Source organism: Zophobas morio, unplaced genomic scaffold (genome assembly GCF_036711695.1).
Source record: "Zophobas morio isolate AGI-343-1 ecotype UQ-CSIRO unplaced genomic scaffold, CSIRO_AGI_Zmor_V1 ptg000006l, whole genome shotgun sequence".
NCBI classification, from domain to species: domain Eukaryota; kingdom Metazoa; phylum Arthropoda; class Insecta; order Coleoptera; family Tenebrionidae; genus Zophobas; species Zophobas morio.
The window spans coordinates 3316571-3338016 of NW_026972111.1; the positions used below are offsets into that span (position 1 = coordinate 3316571).

At 33.6% G+C, this 21446-nt stretch overlaps 1 protein-coding gene across 1 annotated transcript in view; it reads left to right on the top strand.

Moving 5' to 3' along the window:
* The window catches only part of LOC135123342 (dorsal root ganglia homeobox protein), a 146114-nt gene that overhangs the window by 57434 nt on the left and 67234 nt on the right, over positions 1–21446 (top strand). Inside the window, exon 4 of the mRNA XM_064047902.1 lies at positions 13440–13777. Within this exon, the coding sequence (XP_063903972.1) occupies positions 13440–13777 (338 nt within the window). The remainder of the gene's footprint in view (positions 1–13439; positions 13778–21446) is intronic.

Sequence of the window (21446 nt, forward strand, 5' to 3'; positions counted from 1 at the left end):
TTGATGACGTTATCTCAAAATTTTCCCCAAAATGTACAAAATATGATGCATTTTTACTTGTATTATATTTTTTACTGATCAAATTAAGAACTAGTCACCGTATTTTCTCGAAAACGTGGAAATACAAATGCCTTTATTTGAATAAGAATTATAATATGTAATCATATTTAGAACATTTTTTCGATTGTAGCTTACTACTTAATAGTTATGATCCTCTGTTTTGAAGGGACGAACTCATTCAAATCAAACTAATTTCTACGTGACATTCTTTCGATGTATAGACATAAACACTTTCAAGTTGTTTTTCTTATGGAGGATAAGCTAAGGACGTACAGTAATGGAGTCTATCGGGCAATTTGTTACTTTCATATTTTCTAGATATTTCATAACCCCTAGACAAGGCTGTAGTTAGAGGGAGGCTAGGGGATGCTGAGCCTAGATCTAGACAAGTTATACTATCCTCAAACATATTTGGCGTTTATGACTTCACACCAATTTGACTCCCATTATAATTCAATAGGCCGTCACAACCGGATGTCTTAAACCCGCTCACCGATACCTACCTGAAAAGACCTTTTCGAGGTGCCAGGGACGGTCGAGACGCGAAGGACCGTACTCAGAGTAATTTTGTTTGTTAAAATTTTCAAATTTCAAAATTTCCTTACAGAACATGATTTATACTTTGAAGAAAATTACACAAATACACAATTATTAGAAGTGTTACACACTCGAAAATTTGAGAAACAATATAAAATAGATGCAATGGCGCGAGATCGTGGATTTAGGGTGATTAGACTTCCGCCGTACCATTGTATATTTAACCCCATCGAACTAATCTGGTCGCAAATGAAAAATAATATAAGAAGGAATAATACGGCACCAAAATTTAGAGTGCAACAATTGACATAATTAGGGAAGAAGCTTCCAAAATAACTGCCGAAATGTGGGCCAATTGTGTACGACATTCCACAAAAGAAGAAGACCAGTACAGGACACGGTTGATAACACCGTTACAGTGACTATTTCGATCAATAAATAAACAGTATTAGTTAATAAGTAAATAGTTGTGCTGTAATAAAAAATTATTGAGTACAAAGTTACTTTGTTTTTACTTAAAATAAAAAACTCGAAAGGCGCAGTTGTCGGTAAAAGCAAAACTCAGTCCTGCCCTGTGCTTTTACCAGAAAAGGTCTTTTCAGGTAGGTATCGGTGAGCGGGTTTAAGACATCCGGTTGTGACGGCCTATTGAATTATAATGGGAGTCAAAGTGGTGTGAAGTCATAAACGCCAAATATGTTTGAGGATAGTATACAATTAACCAAATATGAATTACAACATCGAAAATCAAAATAAAATGTATTTTTGAGTATCTAGTATCTGTATCTAGATAAAATCGAATTTAAGCACAAAATATCTGTATCTAGATACAAAATTAATGGCGCAGATACAGATACATTTTTTATTTCACCTTTTTTTTTCAGTAGTTATTAGTTGAGTTATACTAGTAGTAATTTTTGATACTTCATGTTGGTGATTTTGGGTCTCATAAACAAAAATAGAGGTAAGAGGTCCACGGTGTTTCTGTCACGGAAATTTTCATATTTTAAATACCATCATTTCCTACATCGTAGCCTTCAGTACTTATACATCTTTAAATATAATCCTGAGGGGTAATAAATCTAAGCCATGGTATGATGGTATTTTAAAAACCATAAACCACAATTCACTATTCACTGCGTTTTACGCTTATCGGGGCAATGCATTTTATCTGTGTACCTTAGCAACCCGGGTCCGGTAGGCCCCCTGGTTGTATTTGTTATATTAAAGAAGAGTAATTTTAATAGTAAAAATATTTGTTTAAGGTATGTTATTATTTTTAGAAAATAATAATTGCGTGTTACATAATAATTAATTTTTTCAATCAGCACAAATTAGTTCTATAATCGACTAATCGAATGTTCAATTACATTTCTCTCGCATAAATCGCATATTTGTTACTGTTTTATATCTTTATTTTTCAGACAAATGTAGCATCTTTTCCTGTTGCCACATGTGTCATTTCTTCACTTTTTCATTGTAGGAGCTAACGCGAGGCGGGCTTGGCAGGTCCGTTTTGCCCTAGATTGTGCCGATTATGTTTAAGTATAATCTTGGGCAATACAATTAATATTTTTACAACCCTCGGTAGAATAATTTATCGTGATATATTCTCAGAAATCGTGAAACGAGATTAAAATAAAATGAGTTTCAACAAAAATCTGAAAATTTAAAGTTGCACTCTGGTGATTCCGGCCTGCCAGGCAGCCTTTGATCCTATAAGGGGTTTAAATACATTTCTAAGAAATTGTACTTATTTTGCCTTAAACGGAACCAGCAATTCTTCCTAAAATGTATATACCTGCCGCACCGGGATAGACGATTACCGGACATGGTCATAAAAACATCGTAAGCCGATATTGAAGAATAATAATTTATGACAGGTTGCCGACCTTCAGCACAGAATAATCATTTTCCGTATTCTTTTGAAATATTAATTTTAATGCTGGAGATAATTATTAGATATACTCAAACACAATTTGGACAGTGTAGTATGGGAATAAAAATAAAAAAAAATATTCTTTTTAAGCGTACGTAATAAATATTGCACAATTTGCGACACATCAAACAGCGAAGCGATGGCCTATTTGCAGGAAAAAAGAAAATATTTTTCAGACTTGAATAACTATGCTACAGTAAAATGTTTATTTTTTGAATTTAATACCACAATCCCTTCTTTTGCACCTGTGGAACGGGTGTTTAGTAGCGGAAACCAAATTCTGATACCAAGAAGAAATAATTTAGGTGACAGTACGTTCGAAATGTTGGTAATTTAAAAAAATTCATTAAACAATACATAAAAAAATATGTAAACCAATTTTTCTAAAGATAATTTCAACTTATTACTCGTTTAAATTTCGTTTTTTTTTTTTCATGAATTTTCATCTTTCTGCTATTTATTGCATCATAATTTAGAATCTATTTAAAGTTTTGCCTTAGATTTTGAACGGTAATAAGTAATAACACTAAAAATTACCTTTAGTTTCTCATTAAATTAAAAATTGCAACGCTTGTGCACCTGTTAAAAAAATGGCCGGTATAATCTGTAGGTCCCTCGAGACCAAACCTTTCCCCCTTCTCAGTCCGGCCCATGGCAGGGTCGCGTGTACCCGCATACGTTCAAAAATATATAAAACATCACAAGACATCGGCCAATATAAGTGACTGTAATATGACACTGGACATGTCGGACCCGTTCTGCGTTCATCCACTCCAGGGACTTTGGTGTTTTATAATGCGGCCACGTGTCCGTTCCGTCTTCATTTCTGTCTCGGGAGTTTAACGTTTTCGCTCAAAAATCAAATTTACCGACTTCTCGTCTTTCTAGTGGATTTCTGTGGCGTTGGTTATTTGAAACGATTTCGATACGTGGCGATTAAAGGCGAAAAAGAGGTCCCTCGACAAACTCGTAAATCCGAAGGCGATGGAGCGGCTGGAGCCTGCGACAATTCACTATACACACACTCATTATTGTCCCTAACAAGCGGATAACGAGTCCGAGCAAATAATGAGGGTGCTTATCCCATCACAATCTGCCACCCTTGAATTGCACCTATAATATCCACGGGTAATCGAATGATCGGCCGGGCGTTATTGTTTTCTTTTTCCATTTTCAACCACCCTCCCTTATGGAAAAATGATGGTGTCTGGAGGGTGCTCGACGGGTTTGTGTATTAATTTTATTACGGGGATATGACGGGAGATGGGGAGAGGCGGACAAATTGGGAAATTGTCGACCGAAGTCGCAAAAATAGAAAGATAAATAGTGTCGTCAATGAACGGATTATATCGAGGGATGCTTAATTAGAGCACGGGGAGAAATAAGTGACTAAACAAAGATTTGGAAAATTTAAACCTCACGGGGCTGTCGACAAATCGAATTACGGAACAATTAAGCGCACACGTGTCAAATTTTTGTCTCTTTTAAACAACAACAACGAAAGTGCACGCCCCAATTAGTGCCACGTGACCGACCCATCGCCGTCCAATTTTTCATTTTCCGTCTAGGTGTTAACTCCTGGTTAGTGAACCGATAAATTCGAGTCAAAACTGTCCCTCGGACGCATAAATTCGTCCACCCCTCGGCTTTTGTAAACCGACACCCGATTGACATGAGAAATGTTATTGCGGGGCTTTCAATTCGATTTCGAGGTAACGCGATACTTTAATGACGATTAGAATGCGCGTCATCTCAGATGGAAATTTTTCGCATCGGTAAAAGTGTCCGTTGAATTGATTCTAGTCTATAGTTATATTATAAAGCTGAAGAGTTTGTTTGGTTGAACGCGCTAATCTCAGAAACTATTGGTTCGAATTCAAAAAGTCTTTTTATGTTGGATAGTCCATTTATCGTGTCTACATATAGGCTATATAACATCACGCTACGATCAATAGGAGCGAAGTAGCAATGAAAAATTCAGAAAAATGGGAAAATTATTCCTCCTTTGACAGTTTCCGTTGCTCACGCTGCTTAAACGGTTAAGGTTACGTAAAAATTATGTATGAAGAAATTGTTCTCCTCTAAAAGTTCTAAAGAAAAGTTCGCGACAGGATATGTCTATGTTTTAAGATCGACTCAGTATAACCTTTTTTATGGTAATTAATTTTTTTCTAAAATAATAATGCATTATGTATAAAATTCGTGCATCACAGTGTTTGTAACCGAACTCCCCCGAAACGGGTTGACCGATTTGTATGAAATTGTTTGTGTATATTCGGTAGGTCTGAGAATACGTTGTACACTATTTTTTATACCCCTAAGTGATAAGGGTGGCCACCCTAAAAAATGTTTGTTTACTTTTTGGACAAAATTTTTATTTTTATTTTTTAAGAAAAAATTGTAAACATCAAAAATTAGTTCAGTGAAGCAAAATAATTTTAAATAGCCCCGCCCACCCACCCTCTTTTTTCTTAGAAGGTATGTCATGCCAAAATCGGTTTAATATTAGCAGATACTAGCCCCGCCCACCCACCCTCTCCTTTCTTACAGGATATCTCATCTGCCAAAATCAGTTTTATCTTAGCAAGTACTGATAACCAACTTTAACCCCATCTCAATTGTGATGACTATTTTAATACTTAGAAACTTGAAACACGTTTAAAATGGTACATTTTTGTACGGAAATATGGATTTTCCAATTAAGCTCCGCCTCTAGGCCTGCCAACCAATGAAAACTTCATTACCATTTAGATCAGGGCAGATATGGGTGGGCTGAATGTTTGGTTTTAATTTTTTCTTAATATACTTAGTATTCTTTGAATAACACGATACTCAAACAAATGTCTTGCATGGTAGAGAAATAATAAGAATTTTGCATTTAAATTAAAAAAAAAATCTCGATGATTAAAAAAAATAATCACAATGGAGACAGGGTGGGTGGGCGGGGCTTATATTTTGGCTACTTTTTCTTAATATCCATGGCCATCTCTTCATAACAAGAAACTTAAAACATGGTTAAACTGGTTTTTGCAAAGAAACATGGATTTTGCCATTATGGGGCGGGGCCTAATTACAAAATCGATTTTTCTTATACAAATTTTCCATTTTAAACATGTTTTAAACAAGGCAAAATGTAGCCCCGCCCACCCGCTCTATCTCAATTGTGCTGTTTTTTTTTATTCGCCATAAACCAAGGGGACGGAGCTTAACTGCAAGATAGTAATTTCTTTACAAGAAATTAAAAATATGTGTTTAAGTATCGTGTTCAAGGAATACTATGTATATTAAGAAAAAAAGGCAAAATATAAACCCCGCCCACCCACCGCCTCTCAATTGTAATGATTTTTTTAATTATTAGAAATTTAAAGCGCATTCAAAATGGTAAACTGTTGTAAAGAAATATTTTGCAATTAGGCTCCGCCTCTAGGTCTGCCATTGAATGAAAATTTCATTACTATTTAGATCAGAGCAGGTATGGGTGGGGCTTAATCTTTGGTTTTAATTTTTTCTTTATAGACATGGTACTCTTTTAATAACACGAGCCTCAAACATGTCTTACAACTCTTACATGGTAGTTTCTTGCAGAAAAATAATAAGAATTTTTCATAAAAATTCTAAAAAAAATATCTCGACTATTAAAAAAAACATCACAATCGATATAGGGTGGGTGGGCGGGGCTTATGTTTTGCCTTTTTTTTTTCTTAACATACATAGCCATTTTTTTATAACAAGAAACTTAAAACACGTTTAAAATGGTAAATTCTTGTGGACAAATATGGATCTTGCAATTAAGCGCCGCCCCTCGATCTGACAACGAATGAAAAATTCATTACAATTGAGACTTGACAACGGGGCAGCTATGGGTGGGACGTATTCTTTGGCTTTATTTTATGGTGTTTACTTAATAGAGCGATCATTACACACTTCATACATTTCTGGAAAAAAACGATAATATTTTCATCAAAATTGTAAACATCAAAAATTAGTTCAGTGAAGCAAAATAATATTAAATAATAGCCTCACCCACCCACCCTCTCTGGTCTTAGGCTATACCTCTTAGCCAAAGTCAGTCTTATGTTAACAGCTATTAGCCCCGCCCACCCACCCTCTTTTTTTTAGAAGGTATGTCATATACCAAAATCAGTTTATTCTTAGAAGACATTAGGTCCGCCCACCCGCCCTCTCTGTTCTTACAAAGTATCTCATTTGCCAAAATCATTCTTATGTTAATAGCTATTAGCCCCGCCCACCCACCCTTTCGTTCCTTACAGGGTACCATATTTGCCAAAATTAGTTTTAGCAAGTACTGATGACCAACTTTAACCCCATCTCAATTGTGACGATTACTGTAATTCTTAAAAACACAAAACCCGTTTAAAATGGTAAATTTTTGTACGGAAATATGGATTTTCCTATTAGGCTCCGCCTCTAAGTCTGCCGACCAATGAAAACTTCATTAATATTTACATCAGGGCACGGGTGGAGCTGAATCTTTGGCCGTAATTTTTACTTAATATACATAGTATTTTTTTAATAACACGATACTGATACAAATGTCTTACATGGTAGTTTCTTGTAGAGAAATAATAAGAATTTTGCATTTAAATTAAAAAAAAAAATCTCGACAATTAAGAAAAATCATCACAATCGAGATAGGGCGGGTGGGCGGGGTCACATTTCGTCTTTTTTAAAAACATGTTTAAAATGGAAAATTTGTATAAGAATTTACAACTAACAAATTTTCCATTTTAAACATGTTTTAAGTTTCATGTTGTGAAAAAAAGTCTACACATATTAAAACAAAAAGACAAAATATAAGCCCGCCCACCCGCCCTGTCTCCATTGTGATGATTTTTTTTATTCGCCGTGAACCAAGTGGGCGGAGCTTAACTGCAAAATACTTATTTCTTTACAAGAAATTAAAAACATGTTTTTCAGTATCATGTTCAAAAAATTGGTCTAAAGAGTTTAGACAGTACTTCCCTCGCTGTCGGAAACTTGACGACTGCATGCCTATTGTGTTTTTTTCTCATTACATTTTTGTAGTGGGAATTTAAAAAAAAATTGCGATGACGTCATCAACATTTTTGCAAGGACACGTATATCAGTTGGGATAGATGTAGTGTAATACTAAGAATAAAATTATTATATTCTCAAATTTTCGGGAAAATGAATTGGGTCGTTTTGAATATTGATTTGTAATAATCAATAAATTAACGAAACAATTTACTCACGTATACGTATCAGAGGCAACTGAAAATCGTGTATGTATAAACATTCTTAATTTAAGATGACAGGCGTAACAGCATACGTGAGAGTCAAACAGAGAAACTGTAAACAAAACGACCATCGGTTTTATTGCTTCGACTTCCGCTTATTATATAAAACATTGGGTTTTATTTTAATTCTTGACGGTGAAATTCACAATTGGTTGATTATAAACATGTCTATTTCACATTCGCGGAACCAAGTGAGCGCATAAAACAAATGCAGGTCTGTAATGTTAAAGTCGATGTAAATAAGCGTGCTACCCTTATGTTTCAACCGAGTTTTTCCTTTAACAAATTTTGTGTCTACCAAATTGGGTTGGTTGGGGTGTAATACTAATAATAAGTGTTGCCTTTAATTTAATCAATAAAATAAATTGACTTCATTAATTTTTTTGAACCACCTCTTAAGAAAATCTAAAAAATATGAATGGAATGATATATCACAAGTACAAACTCATCATATTTTTTGCATTTTAGATAGGATTTATTCAGCAAAATTTAAGGGTGACGTCATCAATTTTTTTAGGAGGGATGAACAAATACATTTTGAACAAAAGTTTACCATGCTTATAATAACTTTAAAATATTCCCAAGATTTCAAAGCATTCGGTTTTGTAATTCCTGATTAAATCGATAAAATAAATTCACGCCTTCATTAATTTTTTTGAGTCACCCTGCATATGCAAATCCAAAAATATGAATAGAATGATAAATCACAAGTACAGACTCATCATATTTTGTACATTTTAGATACGATTTATTCGGCAAACTTTTGAGCTGACGTCATCAGTTTTTTGTAGAAGATAACCAAATATATTTTGACTAAAAATTTATTATGCTCTTTATAACCTTAAAACATCTGCAAGATTTCAAAGCATTCGGTTTTGTAGTTCCTGATTAAATCAATAAAAAATTTACGCATTCATTAATTTTTTTGAGTCACCCTGTATATGCAAATCGAAAAAATTTGAATGGAATGATAAATCACAAGAAGAGACTCACCATATTTTGTACATTTTAGATAGGATTTATTCAGCAACATTTTGTGGTGACGTCATAAATTTTTTAGGGGGGACGACCAAATACGTTTTGATCAAAAATTTACCATGCTTATGATAATTTTAAAATATCTTCAAGATTTCGAAGCATTCGGTTTTGTAGTTCCTGAGTAAATCAGTAAAATAAATTTACGCTTTCATTTATTTTCTTGAATCACCCTGTATATGCAAATCCAAAAAATATGAATGGAGTGATAGATCACAAGTACAGACTGATCATATTTTGTACATTTTAGATATGATTTATTCGGCAAATTTTCGAGCTGACGTCATCAAGTTTTTGGAGGGGATAAGCAAATATATTTTGACTAAACATTTATTATGCTCTTTATGACCTTAAAATATCTGCAAAATTTCAGAGCATTCGGTTTTGTAGTTCCTGATTAAATCAATAAAATATATTTACGCATTCATTAATTTTTTTGAGTCACTCTGTATATGCAAATCTAAAAAATATGAATGTAGTGATAAATGACAAGTACAGGCTCATCATATTTTGTACATTTTAGATATGATTTATTCGGCAAACTTTCGAGCTGACCTCATCAAGTTTTTGGAGGGGATAAGCCAATATATTTTGACTAAACATTTATTATGCTCTTTATGACCTTAAAACATCTGCAAGATTTCAGAGCATTCGGTTTTGTAGTTCCTGATTAAATCAATAAAATATATTTACGCATTCATTAATTTTTTTGAGTCACCCTGTATATGCAAATCCAAAAAATATGAATGGAGTGATAGATCACAAGTACAGGCTCATCATATTTTGTACATTTTAGATATGATTTATTTCACAAACTTTTGAGCTGACGTCATCAAGTTTTTGGAGGGGATAAGCAAATATATTTTGACTAAACATTTATTATGCTCTTTATGACCTTAAAACATCTGCAAGATTTCAGAGCATTCGGTTTTGTAGTTCCTGATTAAATCAATAAAATATATTTACGCATTCATTAATTTTTTTGAGTCACCCTGTATATGCAAATCCAAAAAATATGAATGGAGTGATAGATCACAAGTACAGACTCATCATATTTTGTACATTTTAGATATGATTTATTCCACAAACTTTTGAGCTGACGTCATCAAATTTTTTGGAGGGGATAAGCAAATATTTTTTGACTAAAGATTTATGATGCTCTTTATAGCCTTAAAACATCTGCAACATTTCAAAGCATTCTGGTTAGCAGATTAAAAATTAAATTTCAAAATGTTGTTTTATAATTTTGATTTTTTTTCCAAAAATCTGGACGTTTCGGGTGAAAAGTCGATTCAGAGTTGTAAACTACATGTGTAGGACTATGCTATTTTATACAATTGAAAACCCATTTACTATGTACAATTTTGAAGTGACGTCATCGCATTAGTGGTGGGGATGATTAGACAAATTTTGGTTAGCGTTTTACCATCTACATGATATTCTTAATATAAGTACAAAATTTCACAACAATCGGTCGAGTACTTTCGGAGATTATCTGTCTAATAAAATCCGGGACAACAGACGGACAGACGGACGGACAGACGGACGGACAGACGGACGGACAGACGGACGGACAGACGGACGGACAGACGGACGGACAGACGGACGGACAGACAGACGGAAATGGGAGACCTATTTCTTCGTCTTATAGGGGTCATGAAAGATCGAGAAAACGTAAAAGTAGAGAGTCGGCCGACGGACTCGATTACAATACTTCCTTTGCTTACGCTCGGGAAGTAAAAATACTATGTATATTAAGAAAGAAAGAAAAATATTAAAACAAAAACAACAGATTTTTTTTTATTTTAAAATTGTTGGCTATTGGTAATTTTTTTATTGAATAATAGGTACGTGTGTGTTTTGTTCATTTTTCATTACTTTTTAGATAATCAGTTCTATTCTAAAGCGTTGGAATGTTTTTTCCTGTGTTGTTTACTACTAAAATCGCTTCTTCCGAATGGATTCAAAGGTCCCTTGAGTTCTAGTTATAGAGGATATTAAGTATGCATAGTATGCTTTGAACAACGCGATACTGAATAATGTTTTTAATTTCTCGTAGAGAAATAAAGACTTTGCAGTTGAGCTCCGCCCTCTTGGCTCACGACGAATAAAACAAATCATCGCAATTGTGGTAGGGCGGGTGGGCGGGACTACATTTTGCCTTTTTTTTCTTAATAATTGTAATCATATTTTCACAACAAGAAACTTGAAACAATGGTAAATTTGTCTAGGGAAATATCGATTTTGCAATTACGCCCCGCCCCTCGGTCTGACAACGAATGAAAAATTCAACACGGTTGAGATTGAGACGGCTGGGTGGGGCTTCTCCTTTGAGTTTTCTTTTTTAATTAATACATTAAGTTTCTTTTGTAGAATACGATTACTTAAGAACGTATTTTACATGGTAATTTCTCATAGAAAAATAAGAATTTTACAATTAAACGAAAATGAATAAAAAAATCATCAGAATTGAGATAGGGTGGGTGGGCGGGGCTTATATTTTGCGTTTTTTTCTTAACACACATACCCATTATGCATAACAAGAAACTAAAAACACGTTTAAAATAGTAAATTCTTGTGGACAAATATGGATCTTGCAATTAAGCGTCGCCCTTCGATCTCACGACGAATGAAAAATTCATCACAATTGAGACTTGACAACGGAGCAGCTATGGGTGGGACCTAATCTTTGGCTTTATTTTATGATGTTTACTTAATAGAGCATTACACTTCATACATTTCTGGAAAAAAACGATAATATTTTCATCAAAATTGTAAACATCAAAAATTAGTTCAGTGAAGCAAAATAATATTAAATAATAGCTTCGTCCACCCACCCTCTCTGTTCTTAGACTATATCTCTTAGCCAAAGTCAGTCTTATGTTAACAGCTATTTGCCCCGCCCACCCACCCTCTTTTTTTTAGAAGGTATGTCATACACCAAAATCAGTTTAATCTTAGAAGGGATTAGGCCCGCCCACCCGCCCTTTTTGTTCTTACAAAGTATCTCATTTGCCAAAATCATTCTTATGTTAACAGCTATTAGCCCCGCCCACCCACCCTCTCGTTCCTTACAGGGTATTATATTTGCCAAAATCAGTTTTAGCAAGTACTGATGACCAATTTTAACCCCATCTCAATTGTGATGATTATTTTAATTCTTAGAACCAAAAACCCGTTTAAAATTGTAAATTTTTGAACGGAAATATGGATTTTCCAATTAGGCTCCGCCTCTAGGTCTGCCGACCAATGAAAACTTCATTACTATTTACATCAGGGCAGGTATGGGTGGAGCTGAATCTTTGGCTTTAATTTTTCCTTAATATACATAGTATTCTTTTAACAACACGATACTGATACAAATGTCTTACATGGTAGTTTCTTGTAGAGAAATAATAAGAATTTTGCATTTAAATTAAAAAAAAAAATCTCGACAATTAAGAAAAATCACCACAGTCGAGATAGGGCGGGTGGGCGGGCTCACATTTCGTCTTTTTTAAAAACATGTTTAAAATGGAAAATTTGTATAAAAATTTACAACTAACAAATTTTCCATTTTAAACATGTTTTAAGTTTCATGTTGTGAAAAAAAGTCTACACATATTAAAACAAAAAGACAAAATATAACCCCGCCCACCCGCCCTGTCTTCATTGTGATGATTTTTTTTATTCACCGTGAACCAAGTGGGCGGAGCTTAACTGCAAAATACTTATTTCTTTACAAGGAATTAAAAACTTGTTTTTCAGTATCATGTTCAAAGAATACTATGTATATTAAGAAAAAAAGGAAAAATATTAAAACAAAAATAAGAGATTTTTTTTATTTTAAAATTGTTGCCTATTGGTAATTTTTTTATTGAATAGTACGTGTGTGTTTTGTTCATTTTCCATTACTTTTTAGATAATCAGTTCTATTCTAAAGCGTTGGAATGTTTTTCCTGTGTTGTTTACTACTAAAATCGCTTATTCCGAATAGATTCAAAGGTCCCTTGAGTTCTTGTTATAGAGGATATTATGCATAGTATGCTTTGAACAACGCGATACTGAATAATATGTTTTTAATTTCTCGTAGAGAAATAAGGACTTTGCAGTTAAGCTCCGCCCTCTCGGCTCACGACGAATAAAACAAATCATCGCAATTGTGGTAGGGCGGGTGGGCGGGGCTACATTTTGCCTTTTTTTCTTAATATGTGTAATTATATTTTCACAACAAGAAACTCGAAACAATGGTAAATTTGTATAGGGAAATATCGATTTTGTAATTACGCCCCGCCCCTCGGTCTGACAACGAATGAAAAATTCAACACGGTTGAGATTGAGACGGATGGGTGGGGCTTCTCCTTCGGGTTTTCTTTCTTAATTAATACATTTAGTTTCCTTTGTATAATACGATTACTTAAGAACGTATTTTACATGGTAATTTCCCGTAGAAAAATAAGAATTTTACAATTAAACGAAAATGAATAAAAAAATCATCAGAATTGAGATAGGGTGGGTGGGCGGGGCTTATATTTTGTTTTTTTTCTTAATATAGCCATCTTTTCAAAAGAAAAAATTAAAACATGGTTAAAATGCTAAATTTTTTCCAGGTCTGGTTTCAAAACAGACGCGCCAAATGGCGCAAAGCCGAGCGCCTCAAAGAAGAGCAGCGGAAAAGAGACGGCCAAGACGTAGTCAAGCGGGACCAGGAAGAAACCAAAGAAGAGAAAGTGGACGAGACGAGTTCCCCGGAAGTGATGACCGCTCCAGACGAAGAAATGGGCAGAGAGTGTTCCAGCAGGAGCAGCGGTCGCGAAACGCCGGAGCAGAGACCCGTGGAGGCGTCTCCCGATCCCGCGTCGCCCCAGAGTCCCGCCGCCTCCGCCTCATCGGAGCCGCCAAGGCCGGGACCGCCGCCATTTTCGCACATGTTTCCGTTCGGGGACAGGTAGGCAGAACCGTCTTTGACAATTTTTGTGATATAGGCTCGCTTCGCTCCTGATTGTTTAAAATGATAGAAAGAAGAGATGTAAATCAGTTCTAAAAATACGAGCCTAGAAAGCCTAATTGATTCCGCGAATTCGGTGCAGAAATTCGTCTTTGGGCACGCGTGTCAGCAAAGGTCGCCTGAAATTTCGTCCAGAGGCCATATCGATGAAGCTCCCTCCCCTGGCCCTCCGGAATTCATGTGACGAGTTAGCCGACAAAGTAATTAACGCCCATGACATCATGGCTCGTTTAGATTGGAGATTTCACTGCTGAAATTGATGAGTTAGTTAATTTTAAGTGCGTGATGTTATCAATTAACAAGTGTTTAAATTAATTATTTAATAATTACCCTACATGTTCTTGGATAATGGAGCGATGTAGCTCGTCTTCTTTAACCGTCTCACTCATTAACGGACACAATTGTTTGATAAACACTGTTACGATTTTGGCCCCGCCTCCGACTCCGGAAAAACCCGGCGTCCCGGAAACTTTCCCACAGCCGGAGCCGATGCAAACAGCGAAGCTCTCGTGCATTCTAATTAGCATCAATTACGGCACTAACGCAATTAGTACGAACGATGCCACTCACCACCACCAATTAATCGATGATGTCATGAATGCCGGAGAAACGGTTGAGAAAAGGGATGAACGATTTATGAGGGGAAAAAGGGCACGCTTAAGAGGACTACGTCTTGAAGACGGGCTCATTAAAGTACCGCTGATTTAGTACTTCGTTCCAGCGGGAAGCTTTCATAAAATTAAGGTGATTTGATTGTGTTTTCAAGTGGTTATACTGAATTTATTATAATCAATCGTACGCTCAAAATTCGAACGTTGTAGGTCTAAATCTACTAAAATATTATTATTACTATTACGATTATTATTATTGATGTTGTTTTTTATTATAACTTCGTCCAAATTGTTTGGTCCTAGCACTTGGTAAGAAAAAATTGATTTTGGCTAATAAGATACCTTCTAAAAAGAAAGAGGGTGAACGGGTGGACGGAGCTGGTCACAAAAATAATAATATTAATAAAAATAAGAATTAATGAGAGATCTTTTAGCAAATTATATAAATATATGTATATAATATATTTATTTTGCATATTTGGATTTCTTCATTTTTCGTTTTACGATATTTTAATTTTTCAGTGTTTCAGATTTTAGTTTTTTCAATTTTTCAGTTCTTCGATATTTTTTAATTTTTCAAATTTTGACGTTCCTGAATTTCCAGTTTTCCGATTTCTCAATTAATCTATTTTTTTATTTTGCCATTTCTCGACTTCCCAAAGGTTCGATTTTTCAGTTCTTCAGTCCTTCATTTTCCGATTTTTCAATTTTTTGATTTCTCAATTTTTCGATCTTTTAAGCTTGCGATTTTTCGACTTTGCTTTTTTGATTTTCGATTTCTGAATTTTTCAATTTTTCTTCTATTTTTCAGTTTTTCGATGTTTGAGTTTTGGGATTTTTTAGTATTTCGACTTTTCGATTTTTCGAGTTTTGGATTTTCGATTTCTTGACGTTTTACTTTTTGAATTTTCAATGTTTCGATTTTAAACTTTGGATTTTTTAATTTTTCTGTTTTATACTTCGATTTCTCAATTTTTCAACTTTTTAGTATTTTAAGTTTTCATGACTTCAAGTGACGAATAGGACGAAAAAGGACGAAAAGGTCGAAAAGGACGAAAAGGACGAAAAAGGACGAAAGGGACAAAAGAGGACGAATAAAGACGGAAAAGGACGAAAAGGACGAAAAAGGACGAAACGGACGAAATGGACGAAAAAGGAAGATGAAGGATGAAACAGGACGAATAAGGACGAAAAAGGACAAAAAGGACGAAAGGGACGAAAAAGGACGAAGATGGACGAAAAGGACAAAAAGGACGAAAAAAAACGAAAAGGACGAAAAATACGAAACTGACTATAAGGGCGAAAAAGGATAAAAAGGATAAATAGGACGAAAAAGGACGAAAAAGGACGAAAAAGGACGAAAAATACGAAAATGACGATAAGGACGAAAAAGTACAAAGTAGGATCAAATGGACGAAAAGGACGAAAAAGGACACAAAAGGACGAAACAGGACGAAACGGACGAAAAGGAAATTTTCTGAATTTTTAAATTTTTAATTTCCCAATTGTTTTTTTTAATTTTTCGATATTCCAATTTTTCGATGTTTCGAAATATAAATAGGCCCAAATCGAAAAATCGAAAAGATAAATATGGAAAATTCGATAAATCGAGAGATTAAACAATCAAAACATGGAAACATCTGAATCTTGATAAATCAAGAAGACAAAATTTAAAGTTTATAAAACGAAAACGGTATAATCCAAAAAATAAAAAATCGAAAAATCCAGAAGTCGAAAAATCGAACTATTGAAAAATCCCATAACTGAAAGAGATATCCAAACATTAAGAAATTAAAAAATTGAAAAATTGAGAAATCGAAAAACCAAAAAAATGAAGTCGAAAAACCTAAGAATTGAAGAACTGAAAAATCGAAACTTTGAGATGTTGAGAAACGGGAAAACGGAAAAATCTAAAATTTAAAACATTGAACAATAAAAATATCGCAAAATTGAAAAATCAAAAAATAAAAATTCGAAAATAAATAAAAATCGAAAAATTGGATTGCTGAAAAATCGAAACATCGAAAAATTGGAAAATCGAAAAACTAAAAAGCCCAAAAGTAATCCAAAAATCGAATAATCGAAAAATTCAAAAACAGAAACATTGAGAAATCGAAACATCTGAATTTGATAAATCGAGAAATTAAAAAAATTGAGAAATCGCAGGATTTTAAAAAACAAAAATTGGAAAATTCAAAATTCAAAATTTCGAAAAATTGAAAGATTTAAATACATATAAAAGAACTGAAAACTCGAGAAATCGAAAAACCTAGAATTTAAAAAATTGAAAAATTAAAACGTCGAAAAGTTGAAAAATTGAAGAATCGAAGTACGTATAAAACAATCGAAAAATGGAAAATTCTAAAGTTTAACGAAAAATTGAAAATCCAAAAATCCAGGAGTCCAAAAATCGAAACATCGAAAAATCGGATAACTGAAAAAAATATCCAAAAATTGAGAAATTAAAAAATTGGAAAATTGAGAAATCGAAAAACTTTAAAAGCGACGTCGAAATTCGTAAGCTTAAAAAATCGAAAAACTGAAAAATCGAAAAATTGAAGAATAGGAAAAAATCAAAACTTTGGGAAATCGATAAATGAGAAAATAAAAAAAAAATACTTCAGAAATCGGAAAACTGAAAATTTGGAAACGTCAAAATTTGAAAAATTTAAAGATCGAAATACTTATTTAAAAATCGTGAAACTGAAGAGGAGAAAAATTGAGAAATCGCATCATTGAAACGCCGGAAAATTGAAAAATCGAAAAATAAAAAACTCGAGAAATCGAAAAACCTAGAATTTTAAAAATTGAAAATTAAAACATCGAAAAGTTGAAAAATTGAAGAGCCGAAGTACATATAAAACAATCGAAAAATTGAAAAATCTAAAGGTTAACGAAAATTTGAAAATCCAAAAATCCAGGAGTCCAAAAATCTAAAAGTCGAAAAATCGGAAAACTGAAAGAAATATCCAAAAATTGAGAAATTAAAAAATTGGAAAATTGAGAAAATCGAAAAACTTTAAAAGCGACATCAAAAATTCGTAAGCTTAAAAAATCGAAAAATTGAAGAATTGGAAAAAATCAAAACTCTGGGAAATCGAGAAATGGGAAGATAAAAGATTACTTCAGAAATCGGAAAACTGAAAATTTGATGCGTCAAAATCTGAAAAATTGAAACATCGAAATACTATATAAAAATCTTAAAACTGAAGAGGAGAAAAATTGAGAAATCGTATCATTGAAACATCGGAAAATTAAGAAATCGAAAAATAAAAAACTCGAGAAATCAGAAAACCTAGAATATTAAAAATTGAACAATTAAAACATCGAAAAGTTGAAAAATCTAAAGTTTAACGAAAAATTGAAAATTTAAAAATCCAGGAGTCCAAAAATCGAAAAGTCGAAAAATCGGAAAACTGAAAGAAATATCCAAAAATTGAGAAATTAAAAAATTGGAAAATTGAGAAATCGAAAAACTTTAAAAGCGAAGTCGAAAATTCGTAAGCTTAAAAAGTCGAAAAGCTGAAAAATCGAAAAATCGAAGAATTGGGAAAAATCAAAACTTTGGGAAAAAAATTTAAGATTACTTCAGGAATCGGAAAACTGAAAATTTGGAAGCTTCAAAATTTGAAAAATTGAAAGATCGAAATACTTATTTAAAAATCGTAAAATTGAAGAGGAGAAAAATTGAGAAATCGTATCATTGAAACATCGGAAAATTGAGAAATCGAAAAATAAAAACTCGAGAAATCCAAAAACCTAGAATTTTAAAAATTGAATAATTGAAACGTTGAAAAGTTGAAAAATTGAAGAATCGAAGTACATATAAAACAATCTAAAAATTGAAAAATGTAAAGTTTAACGAAAAATTGAATATCCAAAAATCCAGGAGTCCAAAAATCGAAAAGTCGAAAAATCGGAAAACTGAAAGAAATATCCAAAAATAGGCAAATTAAAAAATTGGAAAATTGAGAAATCGAAAAACTTTAAAAGCGACGGGGAAAATTCGTAAGCTTAAAAATTCGAAAAACTAAAAAATCGAAAAATTGAAGAATTGGAAAAAATCAAAACTTTGGGAAATCGAGAAATGGGATAATAAAAAAAAAGATTACTTCAGAAGTCGGAAAACTGAAAATTTGGAAACGTCAAAATTTGAAAAATTGAAAGAACGAAATAATAATAAACAAATTTTGGTGAGCGTTTTACTATTTGATAATACAATTTGACATATAAATGATCAAGAACTTTGTTCACTTATTGATAAATCGCTTAGAGTCGATATTGGCCTGGGTGCGCTCGGGTCTCTAGATCAAACAAGTTCTCAGGTTTAGATTTTAAATCCGAAATTTGACCCACATTTTCCGAAACACCCTGTAGAGTAAATTAATAAACTGTGTGCAGAGGCTAAAATTGCGTTTTACTATAGCAACCGGATTTAATTTCTTGGTTGGCGTCTTTTTCAAAATTATAAAATTGCTCTTCCATGTTTACTAGATGAATTAGCATTTGTTAACATACACCTACTTGGTACATTACCGGTGACAGTTACTTACTTTGAGAGTCAAAACATACCTTTGAAAAAAGGCTTAACAAAATGTAATTTCATATGAGCTACTTTGAAATAAATTCAGACGATGTTGGAAATCGCCTTCGACAAAAAATAAATAATGTTTTAAATAAAAATTCCAGTTTAAATATACTGAGATATAAATTTCGTCTGTGTATGAGTAAATAAGTCAAGCCAGGTGGCCGACTATCACATTTGTCACACTATATATAATTCGCATCTTCATACAGTGAAGCGATCTATATTTGGACGACCATTGATATAAACGGTGTGCCGCACCTGTTACAAGACAGAACCAACTAACTCTAAACTACGAAAAACTTGCATCGTTTCTAAAAAAGAAAAACAAAAAAAATCTCGAATTGTATTTTGTAAGAAATAGAAATTCTCCGTCTGCTTGCTTCCTAACCCCTCCGCTACATTTAATCTACCCGTTGAGGCGACGACGATGGTTCCATCCAGCGAACAAGTAGCGAGAGAGGCTTAATTCGTTCACAACGAAATTAGCGTAATGAAAATATCACTGTCATTTCGAGTCGGAAAGCGCCCTCCTCTCTGAAATGTAAATGAGATGTTAGCCGGTTTTCTTTTTGTTTGAACGAATGGAAAATTCGTTTTATGATATTACGATCTTTATGTCTACTTGATGAATATTTAAGTTTCTCCTCTTGTCAGATCTTTGCTGCTCTCAGTGTTTTCGAGATGTAATATGGCACTTCACAGAAAGAATATAGAATTTATATGTTTTATAGATCCGCTTTATGCCGGGAAAATATAGTTTGGCCCCCGTGAAACTTAAGGGATACCGGTGCAAAATTCAAAACGATGCACGTTTGTTCTCGGCCCGCTCTCTTTCCCTTTTTATGTTCGCTTACGACGGTTACGAACAATACGCGCTCGACTTGCTCTTTTTAAACGGCAGCTTGGGACTTTTCGGAGTTTTAACGGACAAGACGACGATTTTTAGTCACAATTGGACGGTTAAGCGGCGGCTGGTGTATAACTGGCTGCCTAACTATAAAAGTGATGCGATGTGTAAAACTCGTCCCTTCTTTTCTTTTTCGTTTTAACCACTTACTTTCTTCTCATTTTTCTTTTTAGTGAGCCGGTTTTTTTCCTCAGTACGTGTTGTTATTTCTTACTTATTCGGTGCCGATTCCTTCGCCTGGTCCGTATCCTGTTGTGCTCCGCTGCTCCCGTATCAATAGTAGTTTTTTTTTATCTATTTGGTCTGCTAGTTTTCCCGTGATGCTCCTTTATAACTCATCTCCTTCTAGCGATCTTTCCAGATCTGTTCTTTTTTGCCCTTTTCTCCATTTTTCTTGTACCTACAGAGTCGCTAAAAAGTATGGAAGAAATCATACTAGTCCGAATCATTGTAAAAACGATAGAATTGAGGGTTAGAGTTCTGAATTCAGAAAAAAATCTTCTATTCCAAAATTGCCGATTTGACTAGTGGTGCTATTTAAAAAAAAACAAGTTAGTATCTTTAAAACAAATGAAGTTTGAAGGAAAAAAAATACAGAAAATGGAGAATGAGTATTTTTAAATATAGCACAAATTTCAAGAAGATCCAACTAATTGTTTCCAAGATATTCAACTGCTTCCATACTTTTTAGCAGCCCTGTATAAAATTTGGCACTTCTGTAAAACTCCTGATCTTTAGATGGTTCCACCCGCTCTTGTCTTCTGGTCTTCCAAGTAATTTGAAAGAATTTTTGGGTTTCTTCTGTGTATTCTTTTTGAAGTAATTTAAAAGTATGTCGGGGACACCTTATTTTGTTTTTGAAGTAATTTGAGAGAATCTCGGGGACCATTTGTGTTTTGTTTTGAAATGATTTTGAAGGAATCGCAGGATATCTTGTCTTATTTTTGACGTAATTTGAAAGTGTCTCGGGGACCTTTCTGTGTATTCTTTTTTGAAGTAATTAAAAATGACTTTGGGGACCCTCTTGTCTCGTTTTGAAGTAATTTGAAAAAATCTCGGAAACCCCTTTTGTTTGATTTTTGAAGTACTTTGAAAATATCTTGGGGACGTCTTGTTTTTGAAACAATTTATTAGAATTTTGGGAACCCCTTGTGTCCTATTTTGACAGTAATCTGGAAGAATCTCAGGGATTCCTCGTGTTTTGTTTCTGAAGAAGTTTGAAAAAATTTCGAGGATTATTTCTCTTGTTTTTGAACTAGTTTGAAAGAATCTCGAGGATGTTTTTGGGTACTACATATTTTTTGAGTAATATAACAGTATCTCGGGAACACTTTCATTTTTCTTTTTGAAGTAATTTGACAAAATCTCGGGGACATCCTGTCAAGTTTTGTTTTTGAAGTAATTTGAAAGCAACTTGGGGAATTTTCTGTGCATTGTTTTTGAAATAATTTATCAGAATCTCGCCTTTTGTCTTGTTTTGAAAGTAAACTAAAATATTATCTG